The 21631-nt window shown below is 33.9% G+C and overlaps 1 protein-coding gene across 2 annotated transcripts in view; it reads right to left on the reverse strand.

The window, feature by feature from the left end:
* Nucleotides 1-11550, reverse strand: part of LOC150099965 (reversion-inducing cysteine-rich protein with Kazal motifs-like) — a 364445-nt gene extending 352895 nt beyond the window's left edge. Inside the window, exons 1-2 of one of the 2 annotated variants that reach the window (XM_090402524.1) lie at nt 11365-11550; nt 6837-6889 (exon numbers count right to left, since the gene is read on the reverse strand). In XM_090402524.1, coding sequence (XP_090258650.1) covers nt 6837-6889; nt 11365-11443 — 132 coding nt within the window. In that variant the 5' untranslated portion in view covers nt 11444-11550. The remainder of the gene's footprint in view (nt 1-6836; nt 6890-11364) is intronic. The other variant, XM_090402523.1, reaches the window with a different exon arrangement.
* Between the last annotated feature and the right edge of the window lie 10081 nt (nt 11551-21631).

The raw sequence follows: 21631 nt of genomic DNA on the forward strand, positions 1-21631 counted from the left end.
AGATATTCATAAGGAAGTCACAAACTTCAAAGCCGATACAAATTAAAAGCACAGAAGACATAGAAAGGCTGCCACTGTGAAGAAAAAAGCCTCCTAAATAGTTCAAAAAGAAGCCCACAATAAAAAAAGAACGTGAACCATCAAGACAGATGCAATAACACAGGATATATCGGCAATTTCACTTTGATCCGACCTTTCAGATCATTCGTTTGACCTCTCAAAGATCTGCCTACTTCCAACACAGCAACCAAATCAATAACAAATATATGTATATATAAACAGTATCACCCTCAGATAAGCTAATTACAAAGCTTCGAGGGTGCAGCTGAGTTATATCCCAGTAGTAGTATTTATCTAACATTATTCACTTAACATTCTGTAATGAATTCTAGTAGTAAACAGAAAATGTGATAGTAATACTTCAGTTATATATTTAATTTACAATTTAAATTTAAAAAAATTATCAATATGTAAACTGCAACATAAGTAATATTGTTTAACTTGTGGGTCATTAATAATAAACACGATTACTATGATTATTATTAATGGTAATAATACACACTTTTTACTCTTGTGTCAATGAAAAATTCTGCAGATGATAATGATATTAAGAGTAATTATAATTCTTACTGAACCATTTTGCAAGAAAAAGATGCATTGTTGCCTAAATATTAGTATATTCATGTAATTATTTGAGAGATAATAAACCATAAAAAAATTAAAAAATAAAAATAAATAAATAAATAAAATATTATTATTATTATTATTATTATTATTATTATTATAGTTTACAGCCATTCATGGGCGGGAATTTATATAAAGAACGTAAAATGACATCATAATTTCGTTCGTTTGCTCAACTATGATGATATGGGCTTTATTGTACCCGGAAAGGTTTGGAGCAACCAAAAAAGTGTACCCTCTCCTATATAACCTGGTAGTAGAATTTATATTACTTCATTCAAACTGGGATTTGTTGACCAATTCCGATTTTTTTTCAGTAAATATAATACTGCATTTAAATTATTTAATTGTTAATAAATAGGGAAAAGGCAGTCATGTTTGAACAATAATTAAAGTGATTCAAATACTAGACAGAGTTCGTTGATATATACTATTTGCAATTTCCCACATTGGCTAAAGAACAAATCTACTTACTCAATGTTTCAAATCTAGTCCTGAAATTTTGAAATAATCACTTCCATGAGAGGATAGATATCACTCACACAAGATGCCGCAAAGCCCGCAGCAAATCAAGTCCGTATGTGGACAGAGTCAAGAGGAAAGCAATCTGTTGATATCTGTTTTGATGATGAGGAGGTTTTGTTGATATTCGTTTCGAAGAGAAGGTTGTTGTCCCTTTGGAATACTTCATGGGGAAGATTGTTCCACAGAACAGAGGTAGATGGACTTAATGATGATCATGTTAGATGAGTCAGCAGGTCAACTGTAAAAATAGTGGGCAGTTATTGCTTCTGTTATTGTAAGGTTGACAGAAATGGAAGCAAAGCCAGTTTTGCTGAACAGCACCTATAGAAATATCTGTAAAAGAGACAATGTGGAGACGGTCTCGGAGACATTCTCTGAGAGTCGTAGAGAATTCGTGAGAGAGTGCTCATCAGTTAGTGAAATTGCCTTCTTCTGAACAGCATCAAGAATTTTCAAACAGGTTTCTGGCACTGCTCTCCCATTTAGGGGATGGATCCGAACGTGAGAGGAGCAACATTTCTCTGAAAAACCTTCCCAAATTATGTTGTGAATGTATTGAAGGTGACTAGATCATTATAACCCCCATTGAAGGATGATATGTTGATCAGAGTTTAGAGCAATGATTGTAGATGGTCTTGAGGCCCGAAATATTTCAGTACTGTGTGGATTGTCTTATGAGTAGGGAAATGGAAAGTTCTATCATCATCAAAACTCTGGATGGAGTTTCAGGTCAGTGAGAAAGATTCGTTTATGAATATGAGAAGATGAAGGGAGAAATAACAGACACCCCGAGTAACACCTGCAGTAATAGGGAAAAAAAGTGCTAAAATATTTCCCCTGCACCTGCCCTATAAATCCTTTTAGGAATTTAAATGTTTCTATGATATTTTATCTGTGTTTCTGTCGCTAATCAACCAGCTTTTGTAACCCACAATCCGTCATCATTAGGGAACATTCCACAGATCACTTACCATCTTGGTAACCAGCCTCAGAATCTCCTCGATACTTTCTCATTCCCAAGAAATCCAAGTAACCAGACATGAGGAGTGATAACTTCCTTACTTCTGCTTCTTAGTGTTTCCTTCAATACTTTAGTAACTCTGTGAGCTGCCTTGGCAACCTTAGTAATCAAGGATGATTAACTACTACCCACATAATTTTGCATAATCAGCAAGCAATTTAATATTTCCCTTCACATAATTTCTTACATGGTTTATATACAAATTAACACTAGTGGTCCAGGGACAGAGCCTTGCGTCACATCACTATGCACTTGCTTTCTCCCGGATTCTGTTCATCCATATATGGGGATGGTATGAAAACTTCTTGGCCTCAACCATAGATGGCAAAACTATCAACAAGAGATTGTTTTTGTAAGTTGGTACATCTCTCATAAGAATCCTTGTGAAATTGTAAGTCATTTTATCAAGTAGTTTGTTTTATACATCTGTCTGAAGCAAAAGTGTTGTCCGTATCCCTTGAAATGGATAAAATTGAGTATCGTGCGGTTATAAAATTCTTTGGTAAAAGAAGGTTTAACGCGAAATTAAATTAATTCGAAGTTCATAAAAGTTTATGGGTACGCTTCTGCTTCGTTGTCGACAATTAAGAAATGGGCTGCCAAGTTTAAACGTGGCCGTACCAGCCTTGAATATGATCCACGTGAAGGACGTCCAAAAAGTGTAACAACACCAGAAATCATTCATCAAGTGCACGATATGGTGTATTGAATGACCGGCGAGTCAAAGTGCGTGAAATTGCTGATACTTTAGGCATTTCTAAAGAACGTGTAAGATATATTTTGCATGAAGAATTGCAAATAAAAAAGCTCAGCGCCAAAGAAGACAAAGTCGGATCCATCAGTAGTAAAGTCATGGCATCGGTGTTTTAGGATGCATTCATTTGTTTATTAATTATCTTGAAAAGGGTAAAACAATAACCTGGGGATATTATTCCGATCTTTTAACCAGACTAGACGAAAAACGTCGCGAGAAAGGACCCGGTTTGCAGAAGAAAAAAATCATCTTTCATCTGGACAATGCACCTGCCCAGAAAAGTGTTTTGGCAATGGGAAAATTAAGGGATCTGCACTATGAATTGTTGGAACATCCATGCTCTTCCCCAGATTTGGTTCCCTCTGACTTCTATCTCTTCTCAAAACTAAAATTCTTCCTCGCTGGTCAGCATTTTTCTTCGAATTAAGAGGTGATTACAAGATATGCAAAATACCCCGCTAAAGCTGTAGCGGGATATTTTGCAGATCTTACTGAGAACCACTACAGGGACGGGATAATGGTGCTGGAGCATCGATGGAATAAATGTATTAGTCTTAAGGGAGATTATGTTGAAAAATAAAAATAATTTTGAAATTATAAATTCGTTTCTTCATTGTTAGGCCGAGAACTATTCAGACCACCCTCGTACTGCACTACTTTTGGGTATCTGTCCATCACCCACCCTCGTATCCATAACACTAGTTTTATATCCTTTTCAATTCGTTCCAATTTGCGTAATAGGGTTCAACGTGGTATCCCATCAAATGCTGTTTGAAAAATCTAGAAGTATCATTGGGTAGTCATTCCCTTTATCTAAATGCGTTTTCACCCTATTATTAAAAGTTAGTAAATTTCTAAGGCGTGACTGCTCCTTCTTAACCCATAGAGTATCATATCATATTATATCCCCGGATTTCTGAATTCTGTCTTTCACCAACTGTTTTATATCGTACCATCTCTCTTGAGATACTGATTGCTCTATAATTTGCTATTGCCGTCTTAAAGCCTCCTTCATGCAAAGGAATTATTTAACCCTACACAGACTACTTTGGAACTTTTCTAGAGCTGAGACTTAACTTAAACTGCCAAGTGAAAAAAAGATTTCCAGTGTTTTTGACATTCTCGTTAAGAAGGAGCAAACAGATATCCCATCTAATCCTATGGCAACATTTCATTGAGATTCTGCAATATCGTAAATACATCTAATTCATCAACCTCTATTCTCACATCAGTTCCTGTCACATCATTATCCTCATTTCGATGATTTATCTTTGCAAAATGAAAACCCAGTAATTCAACTACTTCGTCTGATTCTGTCATCTCTACCATCAGCACTTATTAAAATTATCCTTTCATAGTAATTCTTCCTTTTACTTGCAATACAGCGAAAGAACTCTTTGGGATTTCCTTTTTCCTGCTTGGCTAATTTCTTCTCATAATCTGATTTTGCCTTTCTAAGCTGGTCAACATTTCCAGGGCCTTGTACTTAATGAGTTTGATAATCATCTTTCTTCTTATATACCCTCTACAACATTTTTTTTATTGAGCTCCTGTTTAATGACACTACTCATACATCTAACTTCTACCTGAATGCATATACTTTTTCTTAAATGAAAATTCCACGTTTTGCAAGCTTCAAATTCAAGACCACATGACTACTTTCTCCTGATTCGGAGGCTGTGTGGCTTGGTAATGGACAGATCTTCTAATCCTATGATCGGATTCAACATTCTCATACTAGAGTACCCCCCTCCATTACAGACTGCTTCAAATAATTAATTCTCAATTACTGTATAACTTCCATAGCCTTGCTGTCATATGGTCTCTCTCTCTTCCTTCCAATCTATGCCTCCATAGTTGAAGTGTCCATAATAATTACTGGACCCGCACTAGTGCTAATTTGTTGACGTAGATCTTCGAAAGCATCCGTTTTCCCTCGTCATAGCAGTCTTTTGTCTTATTTGCCTCAAGCTGATACTAGACTGTCTCAAATGAGCTGCCATCTACACGCCTGTCTCCAACTCGTTTTGACTGCCATTCATCCGCTATCATCAAAAGTGTCACCTCCCACCCAACCCCGTCGTAACGTCTCTTTCCACCCAGAAAAAGAATTCTCCCTCTTTTTCCCCATTTCTAAACTTTAGCATCCCCTTAAGCCCCTAACTACCTTTATATCTTGTATTGATTTTCCTATTCGATATTGTTGACTGCGATACTGGATTCCGCATTTTTTTTTATATTTTCGACTCATTCTCCTCATAAGTGTCTGCACACACACACACACACACACACACACACACACACACACACACACACACACACACACACACACACACACACGCTCCTACATCCACACTGACAGCTTTAGTTTTCCAGACTTTGTGCTTCCACAATCTCAGTGAACAAAACTCTCTCTTGATACCTAACTCCGAATCCATATAAGCGCCATTCATCAATATTATGTAAGTCCTTCTGTCCGCCAAATCCACTCCATAGATCTACAAACCTTACACCATTCCTTTTGCACAACCCATGCATTGAGTCATTTTCGATTATTTCCTTCATCAATTTGTTTCTCTCATAGCATGGCAGCAGGCAATGTTCTCTCTTTCTTGCTCTTCTTTTACACTGCTTCCAATCAGACTTTCATATATTTTTTCATAGAATAATTCATCATTCAAGTCATGAGCTAAAAAAAGCAATTCTTTCACCTTACATTTTTGCATTCTGTATGAGTACTTAAATGCAAACACTACTTGAGACTGATTATCAACAGTTAGAAATTAAGTTAGAAGATATAATTTAAGGCTTGGACTCGAAGCAATGTGTTTTCTCCTCTGCGTTTTCGAAGTAGGAGAGAAAAATGCAAAATTAAAGTAATGTTTTATGATTAATTATCTTCTTCTTCTTCTACGTGTTAGGCATACTGTACTGTTACATACTCGTATCCGTCCCGAGGTTAAGGTGACTAGCCCTATGCTTCGTGGTATATTCTGCGGCTGTAGCTGCGTATGTTCAGGAGGCCAGTTTGCGGGAGGAAAAAACACAGATAAACTGTGAGAGAAAAACCCTGCTGTCCACGACCGACTAACTTGGCCATGTCTGAGAAAGTTTCATAAGGTCCTTCGTCAGCAACGAGAATCGAACCCAGGACACTCCTTTCCCAGGCATATGGTTGCGAAGCGCATGTCTGCTAGGCTAACAGCGCGGACATGATTAATTATGATTAATCATGATTAAATAAAATTGCCTAAAATGGCCTCGCCTATCTCCTATAGGAAATAACGGGTAGGCGAGGTCGTTTTAGTTCCATCTGACTTTTGGAGGCTGAGGGTACAGTTCAGTCTCGATCGAAGCCAAACAGAGATAGTTGGCCAAATACTATCACTAATCATAAACGGTATCCAGTGAAGAGATGGCAGAAAAGTGCTGCCATCTTGTGATCTCTATATTTATTGCCTGAAATAGCGTAGTCGATTTTCCTGAGCCTACAGGACAAAAAAAAAAAAAAAAAAAAACTGTTTCTGGGAGAAAAAAAAAACGCTCTTCAAGAAAGGGTTAGAAAACGCTTCTCTAATCAGCAACTAGATTCGAAGACAGAATGGCTTTCTTCCGGCGGCCCAGCGCCATAGACGCAGACACAACGTCCGCTGGACCACACAATATTTTAATTCAAATTATAATTTGAATTGAAAAGTTTTAATTATAATAATGCAACGACATTCCTGACATGCTTTCTTATCAATGAATTACACTCTGGCTAAGTATTTTTTAAAATTTCCCTTCCAAAATGTGATATATTTACTTGCTTTATAATCACCATTTTATTTTAATACACAGCATAACACTTACATTTCTACAGGCACTCCTACAAGATCCTTGAACATGATCACAACACTCAAGATCTGAAACAAAGCATAATGGAATAGTAAGAATGGAATTTAAGCATATTTAATTACTTAAAATTATTCTGATTCACAAAATATCATAATTGTCTTGATAGACCACGCGTACAAAGTGTATGGATAATGAAGAATTTCACTAACACTTCTTCGAATTGTTAGAAAAATTCAGTACTATAATAATTCGCTGTGTGGAATGGATTAATCCCTAGATATCTCTTTCAAATATAATATGAAACTTTAGAAAAATGGAGTACAGTATCTGAATTCAAAAAGATATTGTTGAAGTCCAAAATGTTTAGCGAAATTTGACAATGGTACGAGAATCTTTATCTTGAAAACAGAATACTTCTTATTTGCATTTTGATCACGTGATTGCCATGGTCCAATAATCATCACGCATGTCAAATATCAAAAATGTTTAGTCAGAAACTGTTGAATAGGGGTCTGGCGATGAGTTCATATTTGCCATACAGAAGGCATCATCTCAAGTATATTGAATGCATTCATAATCAAAACTTTGAAATAAAAATATATTAAAAGAAATTTTCTGCTAATTTAGCCTCTGGTATATTGAACCATTTTACAACGTATTACATGTAATATTGTAAAACCTATCGCAAAAAGCTCTCCCTAATGAAAAAGGTCTCTGTTAATGGATTTCTGCACCATTTTTGACCGAAGTGAGATCTATTTGACTTAGTATCCAGTGAGAATGAGACGCACTTTGCAAAACAATTAGTGTTTTCGTTCAGGCAATGTTGCAGCAGAACCATTTCAGTGTGAGAGATGTTGAATAAGTGTGATAAAACCGAAGAGAAGTTGTAAACAGGGTTTTAAAAATGAAGTGAGTTTTCTAATTTTTGCGTTTGCCTTTAGAAAGCAGCTTTCTTAGTAGATTTTAATTTTAATTTAACTGATTAATTTTTATTTTATTTATTATGCAGTAGTGTAGGCTGTAGAGTATATTGAGAATGTACTTCAAGTAAATTCTCAATATACTCTACAGTATATTGAGAATGTACTGTAGAGTATATAGAGTATATTTGTTCACAACTAGTTCTAAACAAACGATTAGATCAGGAAAGCAAAAACAGTGAAAGGCGAAGAGAAATAATGGACATTATCACATTTGCCACTGTTATAGTACCACATAACGATCCTTTCTAACTCAGTTGGTTTCGACAAAGCCTTTGGCTGTCTGAACTATACGCGTAGCAGTCCTACATGGCTGGGATTGCGATTCGTCGGATGAGTGCATCCGACCTGCTCTTTAGCGAGGAGAGGATTGGAGGTCATTTGCGAGCCTTTGGTACTAGAATTCTATAAGTGCAAAAGTGCGGCCCATTGTTATCTGAGATACTATTCTCTCATTCTTCATGTATTTTGACGTCTCTATGGTGACGTCACCCATCGTCTAGCAAGTATTAAGCGTTGCACCTTTCACTCATGTTGAACATCCACTTTCCGTGGGGGTTAAGGTGTGCGCTGAATGCCGGCAAACAGGAGAGACCGCCTCCATCGTTCGGGCAGTGAGAAACTAATAAAGCATGCCAGATCCCAGATGGAGGTATGCGACGATGGAGACTTGATGATGATGATGTCCTTCCCCCCCCCCATTCATTTCCGTGATATTTAAATTCATCTACGAGTGCGACTTAAACACCTTGGTTTGGGCATCGTATATCCAACTACACTATTCTAGCGTAAGGGATAGATGTTCCTTTATATAGTGGTAGAATGTTTTTGTATTTTTATGAAAGAGAGTGATCATAATTCAATCATATGACACCAAATCATCGGCAACTGGAGACATTTATTAGGCATAGAATAAAGAAGTGTGCACTCTACTATATTAGGATCAAAATTTGATCTTTCAATTTGGTAATAATATTGCAGATGTAAGAAAAGTGTTGTACCTTTCAAGGCTTGTTTGTTTATCGATTTCTTGCGGGGAGGGGGGGGGGGATGGTTGTGATCATCATGAGCTCATATTCATAATAATAATAATAATAATAATAATAATAATAATAATAAATTTAAATTCATAGCATTTAAAATAATGCAAATAATATATCTTATTCTTTATTTCAACAACTAACCTGCAACAAACAGGCTGTGGGCTCGAATCTCGCCGTGGCATGGATGTTTGTGACTGTCTTTAGATGAGAGATGAATTTCATCTCCCGGTGTGAGACTACTGCTCCGCTTAGTACAGGTTTAAAGTGGCTTGAAAAGTTTCATGTTTTGTCTCTATTTCCGCACTATGCAAAAATAAATAAAAACGCAAAATATATAAATAAATAAAATAATAATAAAATTCCTTAGCTTGCCCAAGTTGCCGATGTACGTGGATTATAGGTTTAAACTCTTTCGTGAATGGGAGACACATAAAAAAATATTTAAAAAAAACTAGTAGTTAAGTAGTAGCTTTTTAAAATGACATAAATAATATATTTTTTTTTATTTCCTTGACACTATCTTTTTAAAACTTTGTAGTGATTATTGCAAACGCAGATTGTCTGCAACCCTAATTGCAATATTATTGCTTTCATATATTGACAGTATACCGTAACAGTTGTATCAATTGTTGAAGTGAGACGATAAAGCAGAAATATCAACTTCCCGGAAGCCTCCCTACTTGTATTACGAAATTTCACTGAAATGGTCGTTAATAAAAATTTTAGTATGTTCAGCTGTTGCTGGAAACACAATAACTCTATATGACATTATAGCACTACTATGAATGTACAGGAATGATTATGATCATTAAGATTATAATCGACAGTCTAGAACAGTGCTTCCCAAACTTCTGGATGTCAGGGGGGGGCCCCCCTTTGGAAAAATTAAAATATTTCACATCCCTCGAAAAAAAATTGTAATGTTGACATATATTATTATAATATTTATGGTATTTATATTCAATACAAAACATACACAGCGAATATTGCAAAACTCAAATGCAAATATTACAAGCATCGTACATACACATTTGACATGGCACATTATCTCATATTTTTATATAGATAGATATATTGTTATTGTGCATTTGCAGTACAACCACATGAAACGTAAAACGATTAGTAATAAAGAAAGAAAGAATTAAAAACATAAAAGAAGTTTAATAACAATTTAATGTGATGTATGTGTTTCAATACTGCAACACAAAAAGTCGATATCATGTGAAATAGTTGAAACTGCAATTCTTAGATTTCTGCTTTGAATGAAACTTATATGAATAAACATATATTTACTAATATTTATTAAGGGCCGAAATACGCAGGAAGCAGTTTGTGAACCCCCACCAATGTGTGCTTTTTTTCCATTAAAATATAAAAAATAACAAAAAAGAAATAATAAATAATAAAAATTAAATACGTTTCTTTTAAGATAAAAAAAATCTACTTAGTCTGAAAAGATTTTAAATTTGTTTTCATTATTTCACGCCCCCCCCCCCCTCAACAAAACCTACGGTCCCCAAGGGGGCCGTGGCCCATAGTTTGGGAAGTGCTGGTCTAGAAGACTAGAATCAAACCTTACTATTTCATGTAATTATAGTCTTCAGATGTTTCTTCAGGTTCTTTTAAGCAAATATCAGAATTTTTGGTCTTTCTTAAGATGTAAATATTCAAAAATGTGACAGCTTTTAACTGATACAAGTTAAAACGTTTTAAAACTTGTATAGCTCAAACTTCATATAAGCTTGAAACCAGTTAAAGAAACAAAACGAAAAAGCAAAGAAATATATATACAGAACACATTGCACTCCTTGGGAATAACCAAAGGAACGGGAAATGTCAAGAAAATTAAAAACTTAAAAGAGCATGTCCCCTTTTTCTTAAATGTTTTGTACCTGTACTCAGACTATATACTCAGATTGTAAATACTAAAGATCCTCTGCAAACAAAACCAAAGTAGATAAGGGAATAAAGTACAAAAGCCGTTCTGTGCCCCAATGAAAGGAGAGAAATAAAGAGCACTATTGGGTTTCTTAAGAGTGGGAAAATAAACGAAAGTAAACGAGAAAATATGGAAAGAAATGTGTTTAACAAAATATAAATTGTTAGATTTAAGACAAAACAAAGTATTCTGCTAGGCCAAAATCTAGCAGAATACTTTTAAGAGACCTACAACAGAATATTCTTAAAATTCAAAATAATTAAGCGAAATTAAGCGAAACAGCATCATACTAAGATAAGCATATTGCGTGTTCAGGTTTTCAAGTGTTTACTGTGTATATGTGTGTGTGTGTGTGTGTGTGTGTGTGTGTGTGTGTGTGTGTGTGTGTGTGTGTGTGTGTGTGTGTGTGTGTGTGTGTGCGTGCGTGCGCGCGCGAAGTTAATAGATACAGCAATACTTTGTTTGGACACTTAAAGAACGATAATGTTTATTTAACTTTGTTTGTTTTTCTGTTTATTTAGAGGGAACCAACTAACTGAAAAAGTTTACCGCTAGTTTCAATCCTAAAAATTACTTACCCTGCGCTTCTGTGTCTACGGCAGATAGCAGCAGCAGCAGCAGCACCACAGAAATCGCAACGTGATAACTCCCGTTCATGACAACTGTCTAACCTCATGAGTGACGGGCACCACCTTTTTCGTAAACACTCCATGGACTTCGACATCTTCAGGCATGCGTCGTTCTTCTCAGGCTTGTTTGTATGCATGGACGTGGGCCCACGCTACCCCTGTATATCCCACATAGGTAGGAAGGAGTGTTTCACTGGTCGGCTGAAAATCTAAAGTGATGACGATCCCGCAGCATCTTGACTTCCCGAATAGCACGTGTCGAACTGCAGAAGCATCCGCGTTGTTACTTCGGCTATTCATTTAACCGGCTTGGCAGCACGTGTAGTCTGTAGGAGAGGGAATTTTGAATTCTCTATTCTTTGACGTAGCGAAACTAATGATTAGACAACTCCAATAACGTAGTAGCTTCATTGAACTACTACTGCAAGTAAATACTATAAATTTAATAATTGCCATTACCCTTTCCTTCTAGAAAATGTATAAGCTCCTTTTCACTTTTTATTTTAAATCTAAAATCTAATAGAGACTTAATCTACATCAGTAATTACGAGTGAAATATCAAAACTGCATTTTAGCCTTTTATAATAATTATTTACATTTCTTTCGAGGAAAGTAGCAACAAATTAGACATGCATGTTAATGCTAGTGAAATGAACGTCATATAAATCAGTAAGCTATGCAGAATGAAAATATATCAACAAGCTTTTACCTGCTATATGTAGCCATTTTTTTAAAAAAAGAACGTAATATTTGAAGGGTTCACTGTTTACTTATTCCCACACTTAAATTTATATTTATTGCTAGGCATTAATTTATACATAAAAGTCGCATTAACTCATACAAATAAATACTTTTATTCTTCTCTGCCGTTACACAGTATTGCACACGAATGGCAAGAGATTTGTTTAACATTTCCCAAGTGAATCATGGGTACTTCGTAACAGAAAATCGTCTGCAAATTCACGCAAATACAAAAATTCACCTAGTGGTATTTCTGATAAATTTGCAAAAGAATAAATATTGATATGAATAAAATAAATACTTAGAAATAAAAATAAAATATTAATACAGCGATGATATTTAAAGAATTAAAAATATTTATATGGTTTCTGAATAACAATAGAATTTTGATTATCTATGGGGACAGGGATTTCTCGCTTAGTTTTAGTTTTCTTCTCTGTCTTTATTCGGGAAGGGGAAGTAATTCCTTTAGATTCGGAAATATTAGTAAAAGAAAAGTTCATGAATCATATCGGAAAGACAGCTAATAAAGTAATACAGGCTTAATCAAAAGAATCTTTACTTGTAGGAGAGAGAATGTTATGATACTGTTATACATATTTTTGTTCATACAAATGTTTGATTATTTTGTCATACAAATATTTACTTAACTTTTACCAGAAGACTTAAGTCTTCCGGTAAAAGTTAAGTAAATATTTTACCAGAAGATTTAAGTCTTCTGGTAAAATATCGATATTCATAATAAAATTAATTAAAGTTCAAATTAATTTTTATATTTCAAAACACATTAATTTTTCTTTTATTGATTATTGCTGAATGATTTAGAGAAACATATTTAAATATAAATTATAAATTGAAGCATTAATTAATGAGAAAAATACTCTTCTGAAGTTTTTCCTAAAATTCAAATTTGCTTTCCAAGATTCCTGCACAAATATAAGAATACATAATTGATTTTTATAAATAACATACGTCAAAACGAGATGACTTGCAAGAAAGCGATCTAAAACAGTTACTTTGTATACAAATTATTGAGTTCAGTTCAAATCAACTTCATTCGTGACGAATCCTTTCCTTACCCAGATTGTAATTGTAATCTACCCTTCATTGTATCTTAGTACTGTATCGAGGATTACTCGAATGACTGAATATTCACGGTGTTGCCTCGTGTTTAGTCTCAATTTATGGGGAAGGGTGTAATTTGTAACTGTTCATGTACCATGTAATCACAAAAAAGGTGAAGTAAAAAAAAATAGTAAAACAGTACACATACATTTTTTAGAGGATACTGACGAATTTACACTGTAAGATAGAAAAATAATCAAGAATACGGAACTTTCCCCTAAACATTTCGTACTCACAAAAATAAAAAAAAATTGAGCAGGTGAGATGCATAGGTAATATTTGTGCATTACCAAAATGTATTAAATTAATTTACATTCTCACTTTGCTGACGGTGACGTGTAATTCAATTCGGTATGGACTATCCATAAATACCATTACTTGTTTGTAATAAAATTGACAGGTCTTGAAATATGGAGAAATAATAACAAGAACAACAAGAAAAAAAAAAGATAATCTTAAGATATGATGATTAAAATATGTGATTATGTTGTTACATGTTTCTTGTACTCTTTGAATGTCAACGCTGTTAACTGAACATATTATTATTATTAATAATAATAAAGAAATAAATCTGCTAACGTCTTTTATTCCCGATTATTGAGTAATTAATAATAATAATATGCCAGTGATCCTATACCCACCTGGCATAGTAGTTGTACAAAACACGGCACTCAATGACTACGCATCATGCATCACATTCACGAAGTGACGTTGAACGGCTGCTTCCACCAAGAAGAAGAACGAATGGACAGAGTCTGCTGCGAGTGAGACGAACAGTTGAAGAAAAACATTGGTTTAAAAAAATTAAGTCGACAAAACATTGAGCAAATGATGCTCCAAGCCATTTCATAAGGTCTTCTAAAAGCAGTAGAAAGAAATCCGATTTGCACTCTGGAAAAATAAAAGATTTCATGGCCAGTTTTTGCGAGACACTGAAGTAGAAACTGACACTACCAAGACGTGACAATGGCTACAATATGAAATTTTGAATTATGAAATTGTGAATTATACTTATTTCGTAAAAAATAAAATAAAATAAAATAAATGCTAATGCCTTCTGTGTTTCAATTGTGTAAATAAAGTAATAATAATAATAATAACGAATAATGAATAATTATTAAAGAATACTATGCCACAGGTACCTCTAAAAATAAGAATAATGAATAATGCATTATATTTGGCAATAGTTGTATAGCAGCAACACCACGTGGTGTCTTTCAACATTTTTTCATATATTTACTGGAAGATGCGGAATCTAATATAACTCCATGTTTTTCACTCATAGTGCTTGGTCACGCACTAGTAATCTCTATCCCTTGGGGGAAAATCGAGATCCGTATCTCTCACGCTTGGGAACTGTGAGAGCTTTAATGACAAACAGATTCGTTTGTTCTCTAAAATTAAACAAGGATGAACCTTCGCTGTAATTGAGATCCACAAATGTCAAGTAAAAAAAAAATCAATTATCAGATGCTCAAGACCAAAATGTTTACTTTATATAAAGAATTATGAGATGTGAGTTTTATTTTTATATTTAATTTTAACCTTTCCTAACTTAAAACTGGGTTTGAACATTCCTGTTTTAAATAATTGTTGAAACTAAACCATTTTATTTGTACATAGATAAAGAATTAAGTTTTTGTCCCCTACACAAAATACATCCATAATATGATTCTGGCAGATGTATTTAGAAACACCTATAACGAACCTTCAAGATTAATAAGTGGAGGGAGGGGGTTGAACTATTGCAGAGAATATACATGATGTTTTAAATTTATAAACTTAGGGACCACTTGTCAGTTTTTATATGCCTGGCAATTGATGTGTGCATAGAAATGGAATAAAATAATAAGGCACGTAAATAAATTTCTAAGCCATTTATGCAAATTAGTAGAAGTTTAACAGTCGAAAATAAAATAATATTTTGAGAAGACTGTTGGCTAGTTCTGCCAAACATTATTTGCAGGTTTAGGTGGTTATAATCGCACATGCCTTAGGAGTAATCATTTGATTCTTGAGTGTTTATTCTAAGAGAAATTATGACATTTTTTTAAATGAAAAGAGTTTATCATAACTTTGACATTTCTTCGAATATCATCATCTGTTTCACAATTTACAATGAATTCATCAGATTTGCAATTGTCTAATTTGTCATCTTCATTTCTCCTCGTCTCACTTTTACTGCCTGTTGATTCGTAATTACAAATAAAAATAAATTTGCTAACTCCCTTTATTCTCCATGGAAGTAGACGAGACTATTTGGAAATAGATGAAGCTATTTAGCCTTAACTAACTTTTGGAAACTAGACCGTCAAACTCCCACCTTTATCTCGTCATAAGTAGCTGGCCCAAGACTATCAATCATTCTATGCTGCATCCGGGAAAGAGAGTGACAAACCGCTACTGCCATCTCGTCCCTAACCCTAGCACTATACCAGTATATTATTGTTTGAAATAGTAAGCTCTACGGTGAATTTTGTTGAGTTGAGGGTTGAAATTCTGGAATTTCTGGGAGAAAAATATACTTGCTTGTGTCAGACTTGTTCGGGAACTAGTCGAGGAAAGGCTTAGAAAAATCCTTAAAAGACTTAGAATTCTTCCAATAAGTTAGAATCGAACTTAGAACGTTTTTTTTGGGGGGGGGGACTTAGTACTGTAAATTCAAACACCATTTTCATAGGCCTATTCGTCATCATGAAATGCAAAATATATTCGCACTTTGTCTCTTCTCCAAAGCTATTTTCATCTTCCTCTCAAAATAAAGTCGAGCAGAAATATACTCGTACATGCACTACACTTTGTAAAGTAAATTCTAAAACGTACATTACGATGTAAATGATATACATTTAAATGAATGCATAATGTAACTCTTCGTTACATTATGCATTCACTAATTCATTTGTTTTAACTGGAATCACTGATGTTCCATGTTGTGCTTCAAGTTGTAGGATAGTGCTGATAAAAAATGAACTTTTTTTCAAACTTCTCCATAATTTTTGACATTAATTTTCGACAACAGGTAACTTAGTATAATTTCTTTTCTATCTTTTTTTTTTGATCAAGTTGAAATATAACTAGCGAAACTTCCATTCTTTCCGGACACAAACACATCTCAGTCATAGCTTTTGCAGCACCAAAAGACTTCGTGAACTTTTCTATTCAAGGCACTACTTCTCACCTCTGCAATTGCTAACACTGTATAAATCCGCCAAACTATGGAATACTTCACGCATTTGAGGTTGGACACTGAAATTATCTCTAAAACTGCTTAATGCTATCCAGAAGCGGACGATCCGGTTAACTGATGATCCATCTCTCACAGATCAACTCCATTCCCTCTCCCATAGATGGTCAGTTATGTTTCGTGCTTCTACGTGTGCTTTCATGGACAATGCACTGCTGATCTAGCTGCTACTTTTCCCTACTTTCTTCCAAAACCATGAGAACAATCATAGCTGCTGGTCAACTCCCATTTACACTCCAGCTACAAACTTAGAGAACTAATTTCTCTTTCACTTCTTTTATTCTACCTACTTCTGTTCTTAAAAAAGCGAAACAGTCTCCCACACTCTTTCTCCGATGACTACAACCTTCAGCTGTTTAACAAATAAATAAACATGTCAACAGATTCTTCCTTAATTCTTACCCTCTTGCCCACACACGGCATTGATATGCTATAATTCTTGCGACCTTCTACGAGATGCTCCGTGGACGCACACGCCACATTCGCCGACCTATACTAAGCCGATAATTTAAATCTTAAAGAAAGCATTATGATGTTCCGTGCTTATTCAAAGATGATTTCAAGCATGTTTTCATGTTTGATTTTGCTATATACACTTCATTGTATAGGAAATCTTCTCATGGATTAATGGAAACGATTCCAATACGAATTATCTTAATCTTGCCCTTTCTCTAATGAACAAATACTGGGATTATAAATTTGTTTATAATAATCATAGTGTTGATTATAAACAAATAATGTAAAATAATAATCTCTTGTCTTTAGCCCTTTTCCATCTGCTCCTCAAAATAAAGTCTACCGCAAATATATATGAACTACAATTTGTAAAGCAATAATGTAGATGTATTACTTTGCGTGCCTGAAAAATTTTGGAACTGACTGGCAAAATGGAATTTGAAAGAAGCAATTACAGCTTTGAAATTTTCCCTTTCCAGTTATTTTCTCCTTTTAACGCCAAATGAACCACTCCCAGACAGTTCATTTAGGGATGTAAAACTCGAGTTTCCTGAAGAATAAACCTTTCCACCTAAGTATGAAACCAGCTACTTTACATTTGCTTCAAAAAGCACAAAAAGCAGATACGAAAAAGAAAAAAAAAAGTTTTCTTCGTATCTGGAATTTAAACCATTTTCGTTCAAACTAACTGCAAAGGAGGCCCTGGAGGCTACTTAGGCAAACAAATGTTTGCACTTCGATAAGTAATAGGTAGTATACAGTACTCCTCAGCGAGACTGTTTTGCTCTTTAAGGCTGTTTTTCTTTAATTATTATTGTGACACACAATGGATATCGCATACATGTTCGTATTCAGATACTAGCTTGCAAAAGTATTCTTGGTTTTCAGTCTGTTTCTGAGGAGAACCAATTCTAAAAGTGCTGGTAGTGGACATCTAAATTTCCGATTTGACTATAATATATGGATAATCTCTCTTCCTTGAATAAAATATTTAATAAATAAAAAACATTTCGCCTTCATACAACAGATATAGGTCGAGAGGAAATTTTTAAATCCTTGATTATGTCATCCAGCTCTTCTTCTTCAGAGTTCATACCTTTCTTTGACTTCGTTTTCAAGTTCCTTATCTCCTTTACATTTCCTTAACACTTTTTCTTTCGATCGTTTAATCTACTTGACACTTCTTAATGCTAGGGCATTCATCCATCATAGATTCTATATTACTTTGACCATGGATAACTTCATTAATTATTTAATTTGACCTAGTTTTTAAATTAGTATTCTGTAAGGAATTCATCTAATATTAATTATAAATTTTCATCACTTATAATACCTTTGTAGTACTATATTTGGTAGTGTTTTCAGAAATTCAGTACGTTACAACTGTACATATTAGAACTTTATTTTCTTCACCCCCTCTCCATTCACCCATACATATATTGTTTGTTTTATTTTGTTTCCATACTAGATTGTTTGAATGTCAAGATATCTGACATAATTTTTTTAAACAAAAAAAAATAATACCTACTGGCTCACATGTTTTTCAGAGCGTAAAAGTTCAATATAACATGTAATTACATAAATTATCTTTCGTTTATTTTTATTTTTGAATTCTTTTTTTTTTTTTTTTCTGTACAAGTTCTCAAGAGATTGTCACCTTTTGGTTTTTGATGGCATAAATTTCAATGACAGTTGAAAGTTCTTCAATTGAGAATTTTGTCATATTCACATATTTCACATATGAAGTTGAGTTGATATTTATATGTTTATTAAACATTAGCAGTATACGTTTAGGCTTAACTGTTTAGTTATCAAAATTCATTTCTGTCTGTACCGCAGAAAGAAACTATAAATATTGGAGCTCTGTCAATGGTTCTTTTTTAGATCTGACTGAATAAAAAAAAAGAAACACGTGGACATGGACATTAAAAAAAAACTTCTCATTTTGCACGGTACTGAACAAAATCTGCCAATTTATAGAACGTGTACCCGCTCGAGACAGATAGGCTGGAAAATGCCGCCAGGACTTCAGTCGCCAGTTCTGACTAAACACAGTGAACCTTCCCTAGTTAGGAATCTGGATGTTTGAAGACAGCTGTTGCTTTTAGTCCCTACCCCGAACTCAAGGAAAAAGAAAAAAATTAGGGGAAAAAAAAACACTTTGCCCTCCAACAAATTCCCCCTTGTTAATCTATTTAAAGGAAGACTCGTGATTTCCCCTATTTTTGTATTCTGTTTGCCTCACTTTCATCTTATGCACTCTGCTGTCATCTTCAGACATTCACATTCTTTGTCAAGACGAAGAAAATCCCCTCGACGCTCATCCCAGGTCATGACGCATTCAGGAATGCTACAGAAATTATCCTCCGTGGCGTTAAGATGGGAGAACAGAAAGAAAGAAAAAAAAATGTTACGCGAAACTTGAAACTAGCAACAATTTGTGCTATAATCAGAAGTCAAAAGAGGAACGAGATGTTTAAAAATATGACAAGAAGTTCAGTTTATTACGATAAACCCAGTTGAGTGCAAGGACACAATACTGATGTTTGACTGATTTTGTGTTCTAAATATAACTCACAAACGATCGCAAATCGCGACTGATTTGTTTCGTTTATAAATAGCCATATACAATATAAAACAGCAGGTAACAAACTTGGATAAATATTCTAACGGAATGGGTTCGAAATACGATCTGCAGATCACATAAAATCATATTTTATACGCTACTCTTTCTTTGTATATTCTACATGAAATGTCAGGTAAAACCTAACAGGATATATATGGGGAGAAAAGATATAACAAGTAAATTATATTTGTCTTTGATATCGTTTAAATACGAACGTATCTTCGAGTAAAAAACACACTCACACACACACACGTGAAATTAACATAGAAAGTTTTATTTAAAAATGCGTTCATAATAAAATGCAAATATTCTCCGCAAAACTTTATTAAAATATTGCAGTTTACAATATTGAATTTCTGAAAATAACAGCTTATGAAGCCATCTATATTCTTAATATGTTATTTGTGTGACGCCCTCTGGATTCTTAATATATTATTTGTGTCTATATTTCATATTTAACTCAGTTAAACATTACATTATATTTGTTATATCAAAAATAGTAAAGATTTTTGCTAGTAAATAACGTAAAAGCTGTGTTATTTCATAAGCAAAATATTAAATATAGTGTTTTTCTTTTTCTTTCTTCTTCTTCTTCTTCTTCTTTTTTTTTTACAATTGAATCATAATTCGTAATCTTGGCAACTAATGTAAAATTATAACAAATTTAGCATAAAATCCTATTTTATCTCTCGATATCGTGTGCTCAACTGCTTTTTACCAAAAAGCTGTGGATCTATGCAATAACTTGTGTTTGTTCGTGATATTTTTTTCTAAAGATTTCACGGACTCGAAAGTTTGGCTTCTGTTTTTTTTTCTACCGCCAATATCACTGGGAGACAGAAGGTGAGGTGTGCTTTTCTTCTAATTTTTCTTTATTTTATTTTAATTTAGGGATATTTTAATTTTTTAAATCAAATATCATGTTCAAATTTATAATATAATATAAATTAACCACACTATATGTGATCATAAAAATACTCATTATTTATAATTTGGTAATATGTATTGAAATATTAGGCTTTACAGCCTGGGCTTTCACTGAGATAAATAGCCAGGGAATTGAGAGAAGGCTCGAGTCCCAAGCTAAATGTTCTTTGGCTTCCCATCTTAGTTACCAATAATTTGATAACATTCAACTATAATCTATAAAATAACTTTATGTAATATTTAGAAAACTTATCGGAAAGGATGGAAAATAAAACTTGCTATCCTCGTCTGAAACAAGAAAAGTCAGGGGCCCCAGGACACTGATTCACTTCCGCTCTTCTCGACTCCATTACATGCATCGTATATTATTATTTGTATACTGGAAATAGAAAAAAAAATAAACATGATTATCAATAGCTACCACAAGCTGTGGTTAGAATTTTGCCGTTGGCACCATTTTTCCTAGAGGTATTTCCTTATATTTTATTAATTATTAAATTAGAATCTCTATTTAACTTAATTCAAGTAGCGGTATATTTAGTTCAATTTCTAAAGCATGAGGTCTTTTCATATCTGTTTGTATTTTGGAAACAACGAAAACAAATCCAATTTCAACGCTCACACGTCTGTTTGCCTTTTCCACTTGTTAAAAAACATTTTTATCTTACGTAAGTTAAATATTTAGCAAATGACTCACGAGGTTATAACTGTAGTACAGACATGGAAACGAACTACTGCAACTGCAAATCTAGAATGAGATATCTTTCTAATTTTATAACGATGAGTAAATACGCCTCCTTTATTGTAAACAAGAGAAAGATAACAACTCTTCATTATCCAACCAACTATTTTATATTTCTATCCGGTAGAAAGGTATCCGTCAACTTAATGCGTCTTAGCAATTATTAAGAACGTCTTAGCAATTATTAAGAAAGAATTTCCAATTATACATACATATTAGATACTTGTTCAGATATCTGATCTGAATGAACACTTTTTTTCTTTGTTTACTAACGTTAATGTTGAACTTAGAGTCATCAGTGAAATTACCAGTTTTCATAATGAAGACAGCATTTCTAAACAATTTTCGGAGGGGA

The sequence above is a fragment of the Typopeltis vanoorti genome, chromosome 13 (genome assembly GCF_054136105.1).
Source record: "Typopeltis vanoorti isolate ZY-2024b chromosome 13, IOZ_Tvanoo_1.0, whole genome shotgun sequence".
Lineage (NCBI taxonomy): Eukaryota > Metazoa > Arthropoda > Arachnida > Uropygi > Thelyphonidae > Typopeltis > Typopeltis vanoorti.